The sequence below is a fragment of the Amphiura filiformis genome, chromosome 2, assembly GCF_039555335.1.
Source record: "Amphiura filiformis chromosome 2, Afil_fr2py, whole genome shotgun sequence".
In the NCBI taxonomy this organism is placed as follows: Eukaryota; Metazoa; Echinodermata; class Ophiuroidea; order Amphilepidida; family Amphiuridae; genus Amphiura; species Amphiura filiformis.
This window is the reverse complement of record NC_092629.1, coordinates 30,064,374-30,083,299: the sequence shown is the minus strand read 5'-3', so window position 1 is coordinate 30,083,299 and position 18,926 is coordinate 30,064,374. Positions and strand designations below refer to the sequence as shown.

At 36.3% G+C, this 18,926-nt stretch overlaps 2 protein-coding genes across 4 annotated transcripts in view; one reads left to right on the top strand and one right to left on the bottom strand.

Moving 5' to 3' along the window:
• Window positions 1–9,292, bottom strand: part of LOC140139729 (uncharacterized) — a 39,410-nt gene extending 30,118 nt beyond the window's left edge. Inside the window, exon 1 of the mRNA XM_072161435.1 lies at window positions 9,078–9,292. The gene's annotated coding sequence lies outside the window, so the exon portion shown is untranslated. The remainder of the gene's footprint in view (window positions 1–9,077) is intronic.
• Window positions 9,293–9,759: 467 nt separating this feature from the next.
• On the top strand, window positions 9,760–17,862 carry LOC140146072 (transmembrane protein 69-like). 3 transcript variants are annotated; one of them, XM_072167822.1, is made up of 3 exons: window positions 9,760–9,783; window positions 16,143–16,222; window positions 17,021–17,862. In XM_072167822.1, exons 1-3 carry the CDS (start codon window positions 9,775–9,777, stop codon window positions 17,760–17,762), a joined length of 831 nt encoding a protein of 276 aa, XP_072023923.1. In that variant the 5' UTR covers window positions 9,760–9,774; the 3' UTR covers window positions 17,763–17,862. The 3 variants fall into 3 exon arrangements, with proteins under 3 accessions (XP_072023923.1, XP_072023921.1, XP_072023922.1); XM_072167820.1 differs by lacking the exon at window positions 9,760–9,783 and adding an exon at window positions 9,850–10,237; XM_072167821.1 differs by lacking the exon at window positions 9,760–9,783 and adding an exon at window positions 10,290–10,607.
• Window positions 17,863–18,926: the final 1,064 nt, after the last annotated feature.

Sequence of the window (18,926 nt, the reverse complement as noted above, 5' to 3'; positions counted from 1 at the left end):
ACATGCTCAACTGATGTAAATTGAAGTGACTTTATGTAAATGTAATACATGTAGTCTTTTGAAATTGTGAAGACCAAGGGGGTTAGGGGGTTGAGCCATGAGTTGGTTAGCTAACTCAACTCCCCCCAAAAGAAAATTTCAAACACCCCTAAACCCAACCCCTTCCCAAAGAAAATTTCACCCCCCCCCCATACTGAAATTTGGCCCGGCAAACACAATTTTCACCTTATTTTGGTCTTAAATGTAGTGTACACAATTGCCATTGTTTTGCACAATAATCACTCAGGTAATCACAGTAACACAGGGTCAAAATGATGGCTACCGGTACCAGGAATTTGTTTGTCTTTGCCCCTTCAGAAAACTTGAAAACCATGATGCGCCACTGAACATGTAAAATACCTGGACCCCCCCCCCCAAAAAAGGGTTTTTACCAAGACCATGTATAACATGTAAATTAAGAAGGATGTTTGTAAGTTAAATATTTAAATCTGACAGAGTATATCAAATCAGAAATACAATCCTGATAAGTTTTCGCAAACTTCACCGGAAAAGAGCATATCCTGAGCCGGCATTTCCCGAGCAGCCATATCGTAAGCCGACTCCAGCCTGGCTAATTAATTTAATTAAAACCCTAAAACTTGGAAGATTATACATTCAGAATACTTATTAGTATTCAGGCTTGTCATATTTAGGCAATTTTACTAATTTTGGGCAAAAAAGCAAATCAGAAACAACATGTCAATAAGCTGGAGCAAACGTTAACACAAAAGTGCATATCATGGGCCGACTCCACCCTGACATTTTTTTCGTTCAGCTGCTATAACTTTTGAAGTATACATGCTATACTAACAGTTAAGGTACCAATTTGAAGCACTCACTTAGAGCTTTAATTTGGTATATAATTTACCTATGTAGGTAACTACAGTAATTAAACAATTCAACATTTATGCAAAAAATTCTGCGCAAATGTCCGGGCTCCAGCCTATGAGACCCCCAACTCATAACACATGGCCACATACCAGAAACGAAGCAGGAGAAATACTTACTATGCTTCATACAGCTTCATTATGTCCGATAAAACAATAAATTATCAATGGAAACAAATTGACCACTAAGAAAAATACTCTTACAACAGAACAAGTTTCATGGGAATTATTTGTTAACACAGACTTATGAGATGTTTTAATACGATCAGTTTTTGCATATTTTATATGTGTGCAAATGATAAATGATTGTGCCTTGCATTAAAAAATTTCTGAGTGTCCATCATGGCAACATACCTGTTATATATGCAATGATCTCATGTTTGTTAATTCAACTTCCAACCATCAAACTTTGTAAAAATGTTAACATCATGTAACATCCGAATCACTGCCTTTAATTATACACATATTTGTACATATTTTGAATCATTTGAATAATTTCAACAAGTTTTCTGATTCAAAGTGATTGATATTATGCTAAAATAATGAAATGAACCAAATGTTTCCCTCAATAAGTTCAATTAGATTGTAATTGCATGTTAACGTAATGTAACATCCGAAACACTCTTAAGTTGGGAAGACGTAAAAAAAAGCCTGATTATGATTGTAAGAAAGGTGTAGCCCTTTGTATTATCAACTTAATGCTTCAGTGAGCTAATTAATGTGGTTTATTATGATGTCCAGTGCACATTTACAATAAGGATGTGGGTAACAATGTATGAATAAATGCCATATCAGTATATGTACATATCTAAATTTAAAAATTTCATCAGTAAGATGAAAATATCATTTAATGATGATTAGATTTTCAAGTGATAGGTTTAATCATCTGACAGTGATTATCATTTACATTTTTGAACTAATATGTGCTTAGAAATAGGGTCAGATACCTGCAAATAATGCATGTTAACAAAATAATGTAACATCCGAAACCCACGAGTATCTAGAGTTACATTTTTACTATAAAGGCATTATCAAACTTATTTTGATATATGTCAGTACTTGGTTATCATTACCTTGTTCATACATACACGCTATGTAACGGCGCGCGTGATTGGTCGAGAGCCGGGCATAAACAGCGTTTATGCCCGGTGTCCCGGATGTGCGATCGCGGGTAGGAAAAATGAAGGAAAATCATGACTTTTAATAATGTTACTTGTAATTTTTTGTTATTATTTTGATGAAATAAGAATTACAAAATGTTCTTGTAAGCGGCCCCTCGGGCATAAACAACCGTTTAGTCATGAAAATATATGAATGAACCCCTAATTCACATATGGATTAGCAATATATGTGGATGAAATTAATTACATTTAGAGCATATTTTTGACCACCAAACCTGCTATTTTGCCCATTTTTCAGTTTCATATATGCCTGAAAAGTTACCTAAAAGTGATCGCAGAATGGCCATATTTGGTCAATAGTAACTTGGACTCATTATTTTCCTATGACAACTAATTTGGTAACTAATGGGCATTACAGTAAGCAATATCTAGCTTTGGCAACAAGTTGCTTTTTTATGAAAAAATCTCATTTGGCCAAAGGGTCTACAAAGTTTACAGACCAAATGAACAGAATTAAGCTCCAAGTTTTGTATTTTCATAAAATTCAAGTCATCTGCTTTGAGAAATGACATATTTTAAGTGTCTTCTGTCAATTTCATTTTTACCCTCTCAGTTCACACTTTTGATAAAAGTTAAAAAAACCAGAGCCATATATATGACATATATGTTCGGAAGAGACGGATACATTGCATGAGAGCCTGCCAATTTAAGCTTCCTATAATATCAATGCAATAAACATACGAAGTCACAAACTTACAAACTTCAATATGCACTTCAAATACAGCAGACCAGCTGTTAATTATTACCGATCCTGTAGAATCGTCCATTTCATGGAATCCCGTTGCTCAGAATTGCCAATTTCAATTTCAGGCTATTGAAACTTGATGTTGAGTTTAGCGTCCCATTTTTTTCAGCTCATAATGAGGCAACTATTTCATTACGGTATTCATTATTCCTTATTTTCAAGGTTTCATTATCAGCGGCCTCTTACCAATAAATGCCCTTTTGTTCATTTTAATTGGGTATCGCCTAAGGTAGGGACCGAGTCCCGGGAATTCGAGTCCCGCCCGGGTAGCCGAGTACCCGGGCAGGAATTCCATGCCCGGATACCCGAAATTCAAAAAAATTTCAAATTCAATGCATTTTGAAATCATTAATAGACTATGACATGAATACAAAGTATCAATTTTCATATTACAAAACATCTTGAAATTTTTTTTTTTTTTTTAGGTCAACCATGAATGATCCTAGCATTTAGGTCTAGGTCCAGGGACACTACAAAACCGAAAAAAAAAAAATTAAAAAAAAAAAAAAAAAAAATTTTAATTTTTTTTTTTTAAATTTCGGGTACCCGGGTACCTGCCCGAAAAATAAACGGGTACCCGGGAACAAAATTACCCGAAAATCCCTACCCTAGTATCTCCAGTCGCAATATAATGTCACAAAAACACATAAACATTTATAAAAGTATAATTATCTTGCTTTTTGTTTTTCAAGTTTTAAAACAAACTAAATGTATTCCGAAGTATACCATGCCAGTCTTCTTCACTCCAATTTGTACTAACCTCTCCGTATACATTTGAGGATAGGGGGAAATGGGGGGGGGGGGGTTGACTCATTAAATACAAAAATAACAATCATGCAGAACATTATGAAATACATTTTGGCACCAATTTGTCAAAACTAGCTTTTTCCTATAAAATACAACTTCAACAATGTCCATCTGGAAAAAACCATTTTGGCTAGGTTGGTTTCTCTTCTACAATGTAGTTTACCCTGGTATCCCAAAGGTATAATTGAAATAATTGGATAGAGCAAGGGTCAAAAACCTGTATATTTTTAATGCTAAAATATTTAGATGGATTCATTTAATAGTTCTCAAGTCTTTCTATAGTTTTTGAAGGGTTCAAATACAAAAAAAGGGGTTTAAAAATTTTGCAGAACAAATTTTCTTTCTGGATTTAGTTGTAATTTGCAAAATAATGAATTATTTTCAGATTTTACATCTCAAACGCGGCACACGCTAAACTCATAATCAAGTTTCAAGTGCCTTATGGTCACAAGTCTTATGGTGGGACCAGGGTTCGAATTCGTGGGTTTTTTTTGCATAGCAAAAACTGCTATGCAAGTTTTATCTTGCATAGCAGTTCCAAAATTTTGTATAGCAGTTTAAACTGCTATGCAAAAGATGTTTTGCATAGCATTTTTTTAAATTGCAAAAACTGCTATGCAAAATATGTTTTGTGTAGCAAATTTACTTTTATAATGTTATGTATTATTATGTTAAATGATTGTTGTGACTTATAATCACTTATTAAAGATACTGATTAAAATATTGTTATTTGTTAAAAACAAGTTTTAATAAACATTTCAATTTGTCATTGCAAAAGTGCAAACATTCAGACTTTTCACTTCTTGACTGCCAGTTAGCTTGACTAATAAACAGATTTCAGTAACAGACAGCAGCCAAATTTGGCCAACACAACACGGCTGAAGAAAAATGGCTGAATGATGAGTGATGATTCAAGAATCAAGACTAAAGACTGTCAAAACTAAAAGTATTATTATGGCCAAGTGTTAGGCCTACTAAAAATAAAATTTGGTTTCCGGTAACCCGCCCGTCCCTCTTTTTTGGTGCCGCAAAAAAAATTTATGCCACTTTTGGAAAAATAAAATTTTTCAAGAGTAGTCGATGTCGAAATTCTGACATGAAGTTGTTGGAAATCACATATATTTTATTTTTCCCCCGACTTTCTGCCATTCAATGATTAAAGAAATACAGTTGAATTGATAGATAATATTTATCGCGATATAGGCCAATGCACAACTTTTTTTATTTTATGAAAACAGCGTGCAGCAGGACTCGTAATATTAAGTAGGCCTACAACTATTGAAAACCACTGAACTATTTTGTCTGTGAAAAAATTAAAGCACCAAACATCCGCACAAAACCAACCAAATAGGCCTTGTAGCATAAAACCATCAAAAAATTTAATAAAAAACGGTAATAGTAAAACTAATTCCCATAAAGCTCGTATTAAAAAGAGCAAGTAATAAAAAAGTTAAAATGCTAAAAATGAAAAAAAACGAAAAATTGTGTAATCTTCCTTGTCCTAGACACTCAACGATAAACCCCTATCAAGTATGAATAAAAGACTGTTCATTGTCCAAATATTTCAATTTATAAACGTTGAGGAAGTTGTGCATTTTGTTAGCACCGAAATAACAAAAATTAAAATAACTAACCTGGCAGATTTCAGGATTAACCAACATTTATTTTCTCATGCCGCTCGCCCATGCCTGCATATTTATATCCCGTCAAGAAACTCAACCCTAGGCCTACATTTTTCAACATGTAAATATAATTCCATAGTGATAAATAGTGAACGTTGCATTGGAGATGAGGATGCTTGGATGATAGGCCTACAGATATTAAGCACATGTTAATTGGGGGTATGGGGATGTCCCATATCTGTATTATTATCTACGTTATTTGTTTAATTTTATAATGATAATGCTAAAAATAAATAAGACCCGGGAAATACCCATGCCGACGGAATGGCTAAAATATCGTCCAAATTAAAAAATTGTGCAACCATGTAAAATTAGGCAGACTATAAGATCATGATACAACTAAGCAAAACTTGCCGCTGATCCCGATGATTTTTGTTCGATCAACCCCATGGGAACAAACGGTCAAACAAATGTCCCGACCGTCATATTGGAATCAGCACTTTGCGCTTATCCTGTTGAGGACGATTTCATCTCTTAATCTCCCAACACATGAATTCTGTAAACAGCTTTGCACAACCAACCAATCACGAAGGGAATTCCTAGGTACAGTGGAAACTCGTTATCTGAGATCGCCGGGTCGGCATGTTTAGCTCAGATTAAGCGGAGTTCGTTTTAAAAGTCAGGTTCAAAATATGTGTCGGAAGACTGCATGTGTTTAAGCCTAAAGTCGGCTCAGTGGGCTGTACAAGCAAAACTTCACTGGTCAGTCTGCATAGCCATCTTCATTATTTTATATACTAGATTTGCAGCCTCCGAGCAATGTCACAGTTCGAAATTCCCTCAATCGGTATGATAGGCTAATAATTGAATTTGATTTTCGGTAAGAGGCATTTTTCTCACAGCTTTCTGATGACATTCAGATGATTTTCTCAAGCTGATTATCGTAAACAAATAAAACAATTATACTACGATATCGGGATTTCCCCTACTTCCAGCAGCTAGTAAACATGCCTTGAACATGTTGAAGGGTTTCCCACTTTCGATCCAAGGCGGACTTCGCGTTTGCGATTAGCTAGTCTGATATATGTTGTCAGCAATAATTGGCCTTATATGGCAAATTTTGTCATGACTTGATTTTATAACATCTAAAAAATAGGAAAGGGAATCCTCATTTGCCGCTAAAGTGATGTCTCGAGCGAGTATTTTGTCAACTTCTCACATGATTTGCATCATAAATTTACCTTGGGAAATTAGCTCGTTTTATCCATCATAAAAACAATAGAAAACAAAAGCTTTGACTGACAGCAAGTGCTCGTATTATGCGGATTTTGTGTTATTTACCTCGTATTAAACAGTTTATTTTGTACAGTAAATAATAGGGGAAAATCGGGACCACGAGTTTCTGTTAGTAGTAAGCGGTTTCTCGCGATTAAGCGATCTCGTATTAACGAGTTTCCACTGTATTCCCTAGTACGTCATATGCATAAATTATTATAATGTCGATGGAGCTGCAGTTGTTAAAATCAGCTGTCGGACAAGACAAGCAAGGTATTAAGCAAATGTTTTTATTAAAATTTCTCTTTATTTAAAACTTTTCTCACTGACGCGACGTCAACATGATTAAATTTACATAGTGAGTCAACATTTGTCAGATTTTGCAAGATACACATTACACATTCTGAGCATGCCGCATCAAGTTTCTACATATGCGGACCGCAGACGTTCATTGTATGAAAGGGAGATTTGGGAATCCGGCCGGGCGATAATTATTTAAAATAAAATAATGAACTCATTACCAGCGCTATTAATTATAAATTTGCATAACGGGCAATTAGTCCATAAAATGTCAACTGATACAAAGTAAGACCGTATTTCATATTTAAAGGGGCATTTCGTGATCCACAGCCTCATCCCCCACTTTTCTCAAAAAAGTTGAGATTTTTATATCACTGGAATACTCTGGCTACATAATGTTTATGTACAAAATATTTCTTGCAGATTAATTCGTTTAGCAAAGATATCATGAAATTTGAATTTCGTTCTGGTGCACCAGAACGAAATTACAAATACATATGTATTGTCTATGGAGCAGTGTAATACACATAATCATGCATAACTTCATAAGCATAAAATCGGAATCAACTGAAATTTTGGGAATATGCTTTTTACGTGGATATGTACTGAAAAATGTCATAAAAAGAGGATGCTAGGATCACGAAATACTCCTTTAAATTATGTTTTACTTAATTTTTTCTCCACAACCCTCGTTCACGCATACGCCGCTTTTCATACATGCCTTACCCATGCCAAATAGTGAATCGTCCCAAAAGCATCACTCAATATACTCATGCATGATGCATATATGCTAAGGCTAATGAAAGTTGATTCCTTGTTTCCCGTTACCCTACTCCGCTCAAAACCAATTGCTGGCCAAATATTTCATTATTTTGAATAAAACATTGATTTCTAACAAACTTTAACATACCAATAAAAAAATTGTGGTTTTAAATATATCATAAATCCCTTTCTGTTGATTTTCAGGGATTTTCTTTGCAGTAGGCACATGGCATATGGTTAATAATGAATTAATAATGAATACCTACTCACTTCTCTGTCCCGCACTTTTTGATTCTGCTCTGATCTCATCCCGTAAAAACATTGTGAAACTGTTGATAATAGTTGTACAATCACCTTCATGTGGTTGTAAACTACATCTGTAAACTACAAACTGTGATTTATCACATGTATACATGGGTAGTTATTGGTTTACACCTGTAACAGATGCAATAATGAAATGGTATGAAATAATGAATAATGAACAATGAAATGGTCACCTACACAGTCATGAAAAATTGTGTAACGGGAAACAAGGAATTGACTTTCATTGGCCTAATTAACTGCCGAAGTCAAGTTTGGCTGTGTACGATATTACTGTCCTCCCTGCGCAACATGTATTATGAAACGCAGTACACTGCTTAGCATCAGCGGGGGTAGAGATAGAGAATATAAAAGCATAAACAAGACCAGTATTATTGTTACGATGAATAAAAGCAATTTTAAAGAAAAAATCGAAATGATAACCCTTTTTCGTATTATTTGTGGCAGCGCGTGTTTTAGTTTTTGTAGCATCAACACCACGTTAATTTAAAAAAGAATGCGGAAGTGAAAGTACGAACGAAAATTGCTCAAGATTGACAGACTTTGCTCATGTTTTTGCACCTGTTTTTGACCACGTTTCGGACCAAAACTGACACAGAAATGAGAAAAATTATCATAGCGAATGGAGATGGAATATCACGGCGAAAATGCACTTTTATTTTTTTTAACAATCAACATTTGATGAGGTGTAGACCCGAGGTACGTGTGTATCGTCATAATCGTGAATTTCAGATGGACGCTTTAAAAATCTGTCTGGACGCAAGTTTTTGCAACCTCGTCAGCAAACTTGCGTCATTACGACGCTTACATTTTTAAAACCTTAACGGGAACCCTGTGTACATTATAATATATAATTATAAAGACAGTGTCAGTGAGGGTGGCCGGTGGTCTATTTTTATTAAGGAAAAGATCGCCAAAAATAGCTCCAGATTCTTTACCGTAGCCTATATGTGAAGGCAATCGGTGGAGCAATAGTATGGCAAAATATTTCATGCAACGTAATGGCGATAAATATCATGACTAAACCGAGACTGAGTCACAAATTCATGCATCATCTGATTGTACAGTTATGTACACACAACACATGACACACTCATGCACTAAAGTGAATGCACCAGCGCGCGATAGCTAAGCTTACCCGCTGTGTAACTGTTAAGTAATTAACATCATCGGTACTCGACGTGCTGAAGTGATTTGTCATAGAATTTTCTTCTCAAGATATCTGAAGTTTGTCTCTCTCTAGCGGAATCGTTCAATGAAACGTTCTATCCATTGTAAGCCGTAAATATTGGTTCAAAACACAACGAATGGACCAAAATTCCGAGAATATTATCTAAGATGGCGTCACATGAGTTCTCGCGATATCTCGCAAATGTTCAGAAATAAATAAGTTTTTGTCATTTATTTTCCAACAAACGGACTTAATTGATTAAAATGTTAATTTTAGTTATTTAGCAACAAATTTTGAAATAAAATGGTTTGATTTAATCATTATTTTTGCAATTCAAATCTAACAATTTAAGGTCACATGATACATATATTTGCATAATTGATTGGAGGTCGAATCAGGGAACCTCTATTATTATCGGGAATTGCCTGTTACACATGATCGCACACAAGGTCGTAGGCAATTGGTCGGACCTCATCTGCCCAGAACATATTGACCCAGGTCAGCATACCGCCATATCCTTCCCGACATGCTTAGTAGCCAAGCCCGTAGAAGAGTGGATCCACACACTATGTACACACTATGTACATTTGGCCACATTTTATTATACGATTAATACGAATTTATTAAACATGGTAACAAATATTCTCTAGCAAATCGGTTATAGATGGAACTGGTAGGCATATTATAAATTCGGGATATTAAATATCTTCCTGACCAGCCAGATCTGCGCATGGTCAAAGACGAGTATCAGACCCACCGACGCAAACTGGCTTAGTCTCCACATCAGCCAGTTTGGTTCCGCCCCTCCACAGGGAGCGTAACCTGTGTAGGAGACTCGGTCGGACCTGGTCGGACCTCATCTCTCCCCATCGATTGTGTCCTATAATCCCCGACATTGCCCTTATGAAGTCACATCGCCCTGGTCGAATTTTGTCACACGAGTTGTCTGTACGAAAGTACACAGGAAAAAAGTTGTCAGAGCAATGAAAAGAATCCAAGAAAGTAAACTTTATAGAAAGTCAAGTAAATGGTGTTGAGTACAAAGAAAGATCAACATGACTTTACTTTTACCACTTATGAAAAGAGAATTTTCGAGGGCCCTGTTTTCATCATGTCGCATAAATGGGGTAAGAAGTAGATTTAAGATTAATGTCAATGGACAATTTAGATATCCCAGGCAAACCTATAGCTAAAATAACAAATTCTCGATCATGAGAGGATGTACCTTCTGCGTCAGCGTACTTTTCATAGAATAACACGATCGCGCGACCTGCATGACCGAACCTTGACCTTGCCTAGTAACGACCGTGTGATTGGTCAATTCTCAAAAGCTGTGTTTGCGCCGTAAGCGCCGGTATTTGCGTAGTACGCTCGGCGCAAATAACAGTGCGTACCCAAGGTGGCTCTCATGATCGAGAATTTAATATTTTGGCTATAGGCATGTTCACAAAATTTTCAAGTAGGATATTTCACATTGAAATTATTTTGTTTAAAAAGGTGATTATTTAACTTAAAAATGAGGGTGGTGCAATAATTATGTGTACCCGGGGTGAATTCTCAAAATGGTCTGCCAAAAATCGCTTGCCCCCCCTTTGGCCGTGCTAAAAACCTTTGCCCCCCCTTCGACGTGCCAAAAACCTTTGCCCCCCTTTTGATGTGCCAAAAATCTTTGCCCCCCCTTACATATGCAAGATTTTGGGGAACCCAATTTAAAACCTTCAATTGTCTTAACATATAATGCGAAAGCAGCTGAGCAGGAAATTTTGCATATTTGAGCGTGTTCAGAATCGCTTTTCCTACGCCTTTTAGGGCGTAATATAGAAACGGTGCCCAAAATATCTGTGCCAAAAATTGCTTGCCCCCCCCTTTCGACCTGCCAAAATTGCTTGACCCCCCCCTTTCGACCTGCCAAAAATGCTTGCTCCCCCTTTTGGCCTGCCAAAAAATCTTTGCCCCCCTATAATTCACCCGGGGGTACACATAATTATTGCACCACCCCTGAGGGGTCAACCATCTTACTGTACAAAAAAGCATGTAATGGGTCGCATGTCACAAATAGGTCACCCAAAAATGGAGGAGCCGTAACATGAAAATGCTTTCTTCCCACTTCAAGTTTAGTTTATTCTAAAAGTATAGGCCTAATACCTATTTTAGGAAGTTTGGTGTCATTTTGTAGATAATTATGTTCTTTGTCAAATGCAAAAAACCCCAAGTCAATTAGACAACTACTTTGAGATTTATACTTCAATATGTAAGATGTGTCAATGGAGGAGCTGGGGCGGGTGAGCGGGCGGGTGAGCCCCATAGGGTTGTACACAAAATTGTGAAAATAGGGCAAACTTCAAACCTTTGTATCTTAAAAAGTACAACTAGCATGGACACCAAATTGCACATTTATCATCCTAGATTGTTAATCTACCTCATAGTAGATCAACTGTAACAAAAGATGTAACTAATTAATTGCCTAATTAAATACTAATTAAGACAGTTTTCCCTATATGTTACTGTACAAAGTGTGTATGCGTAATGCTCCGACATTTCTAAATGGCCTATCTCTTGCCCGAGTCACCCTGCTTATTCAAAAGTACACATATTTTTAAGGAAATTTGATGAGGAATTCAATTATGCTATTAGTTTTAGTGCCAGACATGGAGGAAAAAAGTTTTGATTGATAATGTCATACAAATTGTAAAATAATTTTTCAATTTTTGACCACCCTGTATGTTTAACGCAAGGGATACCAATCTCTTTCTTCCTAATTTGTTGGAAGGGCCCATGCAATGTCTTTCTGAATCCATATTTATTTTGAGCTACATAGCTTTCAGAAAAAAAGAAACTATGGAGTTTACCATGACACGAAAGATGCTAATTTTGTTGATGTTCCACCCTGTATATTTCTTACCCACCCTGTATTATGATATTATACTTTGTTGATTTGGCATCCTTGTAATATAAGCTTTCCAGAAATGTATACTTTTAATGGTCTAAAATGTATTCATTAAAAGTTGTGTTGAAGTGAATCAAGATAGGTGATATTTTTATCATAAAACAATATGTTACACAAAAGATGACCAATTCATGACATGCGACCAATGCACCATTTTTTACCACGATGATCCATTTTACACAAAGGCGATTTTATTTTATGAAATCTAACTTTCACTGCATGCTGACTTCTGTATCAAGGATAAAGTACCAGCACTTTTAGACTACGTCGTCAAGTTTCTGGTGTCCAAATTTCAAATTTTGTATTTCCTATGGGGATTACACAGTTAAGCCATTGACTGTGAGCTACTGTGGACACAACTTTTTGGATTGAATGTCGCCCTCTATAATAAGCAATGTGGACATGTCTAACCTAGTCACGATTATGCACTTTCAGTTTCCCACGCGTTTGAACGGGAATTGGATTGCGTACTTTTTCGATGTCTAGTGAGCAAATTTTTTCAATATTTTGAGAAAATGATGTCAAATTTTCTATTCTATATTGTTCGTTCCCGATTCGAATTCTGAACCCTTCGCAAGGGTGCCGATTTCGCAGAACTTTGACGATAATTTTGCCTTTTGGACACTAAAATGCTTTCGATCCTTAATTTTGTTTCAACCGAGTCTTAAATTATCAAGCACAACACTGGTTGGTACCACTTTTATATACATTGATGAAATTTTAAAGATTTTTTTTTCAAGTTTCTAACGCGCAAATCGTTAAATGTGTATTTCCCATTGACATCTAAATGGCGTAAGCCAGTCCTCAATATACATAGGTACGGCGTATATAGGACTGGCAAGCGAGTCTAGGCAAACCTTAGTTAACACATTTGCTAGTCAGCGAAATTCGCTGAGACCGGGGCCCAAACACAATGCATTATTTACATAGAAATTTGAATTTTTTTCGAGAATAGGTCGGTGAAGGAAACTTAAATATGTTTTCTATACTTCACTTGACCCAAATATATGATTTTTATGGTGATAATCAAGTCGCACATGGAATTATAGAGGGATTTTGATAGCTAAGTTCCATTAAAAAAAGCTGCTATCGCCATGAGACTAAGATCTAGAAACACCCCCAAAATGCTGTTTTGGGGAATTATGCTAGCTGAATCTTTTTGATGAAAGTCAGTCTTTGACAAGATGTAACTTTGCTACGGAAAGTGCTATGAAAAAAAGGTTTTCAGTTTTGGCTTTGTTTACTCAAGGCGCTTTAATTTGATATATAAAATGATGCAAAATGGCAAATTTGAATTCACCTAGCATACATGTACCTACATGATTGAAGAACATGAAATTATGAACAAGAATGCAATGATGATCACTGATGCACAGTGTCAACACCCTATATTATAAATATTTTTTCCATACAGCTCCATACCCCGTTGGTGAGCGACGGGCGATTGGTATTTCACCGAACACAAGAAAAGGAGTCCTATCTGATTGGCTAGATTAGAAAATCAATCGCTAGATCGCTCGGTGGTAAAGTACAAACTCAAAATGTATTCAATTCTATTGAAATCAATATTCTATTTATTGACACAGATAAAGAAAGTTTACATACGGTATGCACTGTGTTATAGACTTGTGATTGAATATTCTATACAAGCACCTGGATCTTAGGTGAATGGGCTAAATGTGTTCCTTTATTAGGTATGTTAATAAAATTTTGAAGTTCAATATTTTTAGCTGAAAGTTCTTTCATTTTGAAAGAGAATCAAATTACCTGAACAATAAGGGGTCAATCATGTTTCTAGTGCATATACTTTTGAAGTTACAGACAAAAATAGTGTCACCAAATTGTCCAAAATTTTGTGTGTGAAATTGTGACAGCAGGCACATGTACAATGTACACTAACACCACTGTATGTGACCCCAGATGACCTCCTATTCTTTACTGTAAGAAAGCTGTTTTGGATGGTCTTGATTTACACACAAATTGCTTTTGCGCTTTAATGAGCGCCCACTTGGTGGAACATAGATTGCACTATGTGATAGCTTATGAATCCATTATTATGCCAGTACCAACATAAGTCAACATCACTTAGGTTTTGGTTGTCAAAATTAATTTTTAGTAATTTTTTCCATTGAGCCCCACAGTAAAGCCATTTTTTGACTGTACACACAGGCACATTCCACTTCCCTATGGACGAATAGCGCCACCTATAGTGTGTGATGTGAGCCTGACTACCTTTATATAATTGTAATTCTCACAATTAAATATATCACAATTTTGATTAACGACTTAAAAATTGTTACGCATAAAATGCAGTAAAATCCGGGGGTCACTCCCATTGTGGCCTGTACACCATCCGCGATAATCAACTTTTGAAAAGCACCTAAACAAGGATTTAACCATTGGCTATTACAATATCCTAAACAAGGATTTTATTCCTTGCAATTTAATTTCCGCGTGTTAGCAATTGCAATATTGCTACCCTTTTTTCCAATATTTCATGTTTTTGACACCCTAAACGCGTTACGCGCGTATCGTGCCTACCCACGAAAAACTACCATTTTTACGCGTTTTCATTATCGCGAATGGTGTACAGGCCACAATGGGAGTGACCCCCGAACGAAGCAAACAGCAATGGCGCTAATTGTGCATTGCATTTCAAGTTAGTGTATTAAAAACAAAACCTGGGTTTTACCTGAAAACAAATCGAATTTTCTTGTAACAACATCATATGGGGTACTAGAGCATACGTAAATCGTAATAATTCAGTAGAATAGAAACTTGGTGGTATCTCATATGATAGTCGTATGGTGTAAATGGTATGCTTGACCTATCTCGAACAAAATCGCCATGCGTAGCTGTTGAAAAACGAGAGGATTCGCCGTACTATACTATCACGGCAATTTTTGACACAGAAGATATAGGGATGATGACGCTGTGTGATGATGAAGAACATGAAGAATGGTACTCAAGGGCTTAGGCAACCAGCCATGTAGGGAGTGTTTTACACACCCAAATTTGTATATACGTACACACAAGGCATTAGCCAGGATTTGAAAGTAGGGTGTCCAAAGTACAAAAAGTAAAGCGAAGTGAGCGAAGCGAACGTAGCGTCCACCGGCCGGGGTCCAGGGGGCCGCTTAAGGCCCACCTGGCGGGGGGATCAGGGGGCAGGGCCCCCGAAAGCTCCTGGATTTTAGCAATTTGAAGGGCCCAGAGAGGCTTTTTAGACATAAAAATCCAACTATTTGTATTAAAGCAATTTGCATCAATACCATTCAAAACTTACTTTTCTTGACTTACTAAGGTAGGGACTGGTTCCTGGGAATTCGAGTCCTGCCTGGTAGCCTAGTACCAAGGCGGAAATTCCATGCCCGGATACCCGAAATTCCAAAAAAAAAAAAAAAAAAAAATTTTTTTAAGTTATTTTTTTTTTGGTTTTAGTGTTCCTGGACTAGACCTAAATGCTAGGATCATTCATGGTTGACCTAAAAAAAAAAAAAAAAATTGCATGATGTTTTGTGTTTTTAATATGAAAATTGATAGTTTGTATTCATGTCATACTATATTAATGATATCAAAATGCATTGAATTTGAATGCATTTTGATATGTTTAATAGAGTATGACATGAATACAATGTATCAATTTTCATATTAAAAACACAAACATCATGCAAATTTTTTTTTTTTTTTTTTTTTTTAAGGTCAACCATGAATAATCCTAGCATTTAGGTCTAGGTCCGGGGACACTACAAAACCGGAAATTTTTTTTTTTTTTTTTTTTTTGCAATTTCGTAGGCCGTCCTAGGCCGTCCATTTTCGTGACAGGGCGTCCAAATGACGGCCGGACGGGTCTCTAGCTAAAGCCTTGCTTACACACACATTTTTTACCCACATGGCCTATACTTTGTACACAAATCTTAAATTTACACACCCAGTTTTTTTTAATTTACACACCCAAACCTTCAAATCCTGCCTAAGTCTTTACCCTGATGGTACTATAATAATTTATAAAAAATTCTATTGTATAGACAAAATCCATGTACTTTCACTGTCTGTTACCATTTTGTCTTCTCTTTGGTATATAGGTACCCAGTGTTCTGAAGAGCTGGAGATGCCTGCCTGGTCAAGATTACACACACAGTTTCAGTTTCCCAAAAATTACCAAGTAAGTGTTATCAGTATTCACCCAAATGTATTAGGAACACACCCAACTGCATTGGGAATACATCCAAATGTATATGAATACACCCAAATGTATTAGGAATACACCCAACTGTATTGGGAATACACCCAAATGTATTAGGAATACACCCAACTGTATTAGGAATACACCCAAATGTATTTATGAATACACCCAAATGTATTAAGAATACACCCAACTGTATTGGGAATACATCCAAATGTATTAAGAATACACCCAACTGTATTAGGAATACACCCAAATGTGTTTATGAATACACCCAAATGTATTTAGGAATACACACAAATATATTAGGAATATGCACCCAAATGTATTAGGAATACATCCAAATGTGTCAGGAATTCACATACATGTATAATTAGGAAAACACCCAAATGTATATGGTCATTTTCACGGTAAAGGGTGTAACTTTGGATTTTTAACATTTTGATCCGTAGTGTTCTAATAAAGCCACAGAATTCCATGATTTTTGGCCACATAAGTCATCTAGTTAGCAGCTACCTTGGGTAGCATAATCATCTTCGGGAGTGAATTTTGAAAATGGCAGTTTTTGCCTTCAATTTAGGCTCATTCAACCCTGAAGTCTTGGAAATCTCTCATTTTCACACAGCACTAACAGTCATTTAATTAGTTAGTCAAAGTTAGTTTCATTGGTACAAAACGAAACCGTTATGATGCCATGTTCAGAGGGGGACTTATTTTTTTTGATGTGTTTATAACAACCTATTGAAAATTTTAATCCTTGAAAATTTATTTTTCCAGAGGACACGTCAGACATGCTAGTCACAATGGACAGGTTTCTACTCTTGATGTGAACGAAAGGACATTCTCAAATTTCCCTGGCATACTCTCAACAAACTATGCAGATAAGTGGAAGAAATTGGACATTTCTACCAATGGTATCAAGAACATCGCTCCCATTCACACATCTGTGTCTTTGCAAGCCAACTTACCACCTGTAAAAACCCCAAACTTCGTAAAAGTGCACCGTGAGAACTTGAAGACCGCCCCCATACCGGCGCTCACTCTCGGCTTCAGCGGGCTCTTACCATTTATACTCCCTACTTTGTATACAGTTGTAACAATGTCGTGTAGCTGCAATGTGGCGTATGCGCAAGTAGCATACGGAGCTACTATATTATCGTTCCTAGGGGGCGTCCGATGGGGTTTGACTTTGGCTGAAACAGACAAGGCAAAACCAAACTGGATCAATCTGGGTTACAGCGTAACGCCATCTCTCATTGCATGGTTAGGACTACTCATGCCGTTGCAACCAAGTATTGCATGTGTTGGTTCGGGACTCCTTTTTGCAGCTGTCATCGATAGCCGTATGAAAGGTTATCCGGATTGGTATAGATCATTGCGTTTTTTTCTGTCTACATTCGCAATTCTCTCTCTTGGAGTCATGTATGGATACAGTTTGGTATTTCCACCTGAGGAACCAAAAAGTGGAGTTAATTGGTATAAACTGGTCAGGATTGCAAGCATCATAGTGGAAGATTAACTCTGTCAACTGCAGATGAAAAGTTTCAATTTCTTTTTTTTTATTCAAATATTTCATAATTGTACATTTTCATGACCATATTTGGAATCAGCATGAAAAATGCATTAAAATAAGTACAAACAAGCCTAGTATTGGTTCAGTTGTTCTTGAGATAGCTCTTGTTATTTTGAGAAAATGTCTAAAACTTTATATGTTGAAGAATACTGTATACATCTGAAGGCTTGTAACCGGCTTTGCCGTTGAAATTTGCAGGGGAGCTTTTAATCGCTCTAAAGTGCTACAGGAGAGCATTAGGTAAGCATTTTTACTGTGCAGTTGTATATGTGGTTATTATTGTTACACCAAAGGTAGGCAAGCAATAAAAAGCTCTCCTCAGAGCATGGAAAGACCACCAATCCTGTTTTGATCCAACAGCTAGCTATCCGTGAAAAAAATGATCCTTTTCTCTGGGCAGTGGTCACTGAGGATGTGTTGTGTTTTTGCATGGAATGGTATGACTTGTTTATCCAAAAGGGAATGCAGAGCAGTCTAACAAGTTGCAAGAGCTTTGAGGCAAATGATTTCTGTCACATTTTTATAAATGTGATTTTTTTCCCAAAAAACTTTAATGATAAATAATCTTACAGTAGTAATTTTATATTGATAACAGTTGAGATAGTTTTAAAGCTTATAAATAGAAAAATCCAATGTATATTTTTGAAGCTGTGATAAAAAAACAACAATTATTTTCTGAATATATGTTCTTTATATTTACTATATCTCAAATCATGCAGAAAAAAACAGATGTATCACCTTTTGTATGAACACTTCACTTGTACATACAAGTTAGTAGGGATGAAAGAGCCTAAAGTGTTCAGAAATAGTCAAGCGAATAACATGGTATAATCTTTTCATACTTTCTTTACATCACAATATACTTTTATCCACATAGGTCTGTCATTTTCTTTGAAAGAGGGGGTCATAGAAAATTAAAACCCAAGATAGGGTTGTTATAAAAGATTGAATTTGGTCACTGACATATTTGGGACCCCCTTTCCGAAGAAAATGAAATCCCAATTGGTGTAGCTGCCGGGGGGAGGGGGCACATTGAACAATTTTGGTGGGTATGCTCCCACAGAGTTTTGAGGTGGTGCGTCTTTTGGAGCTGATGGCGTACCAATAAAA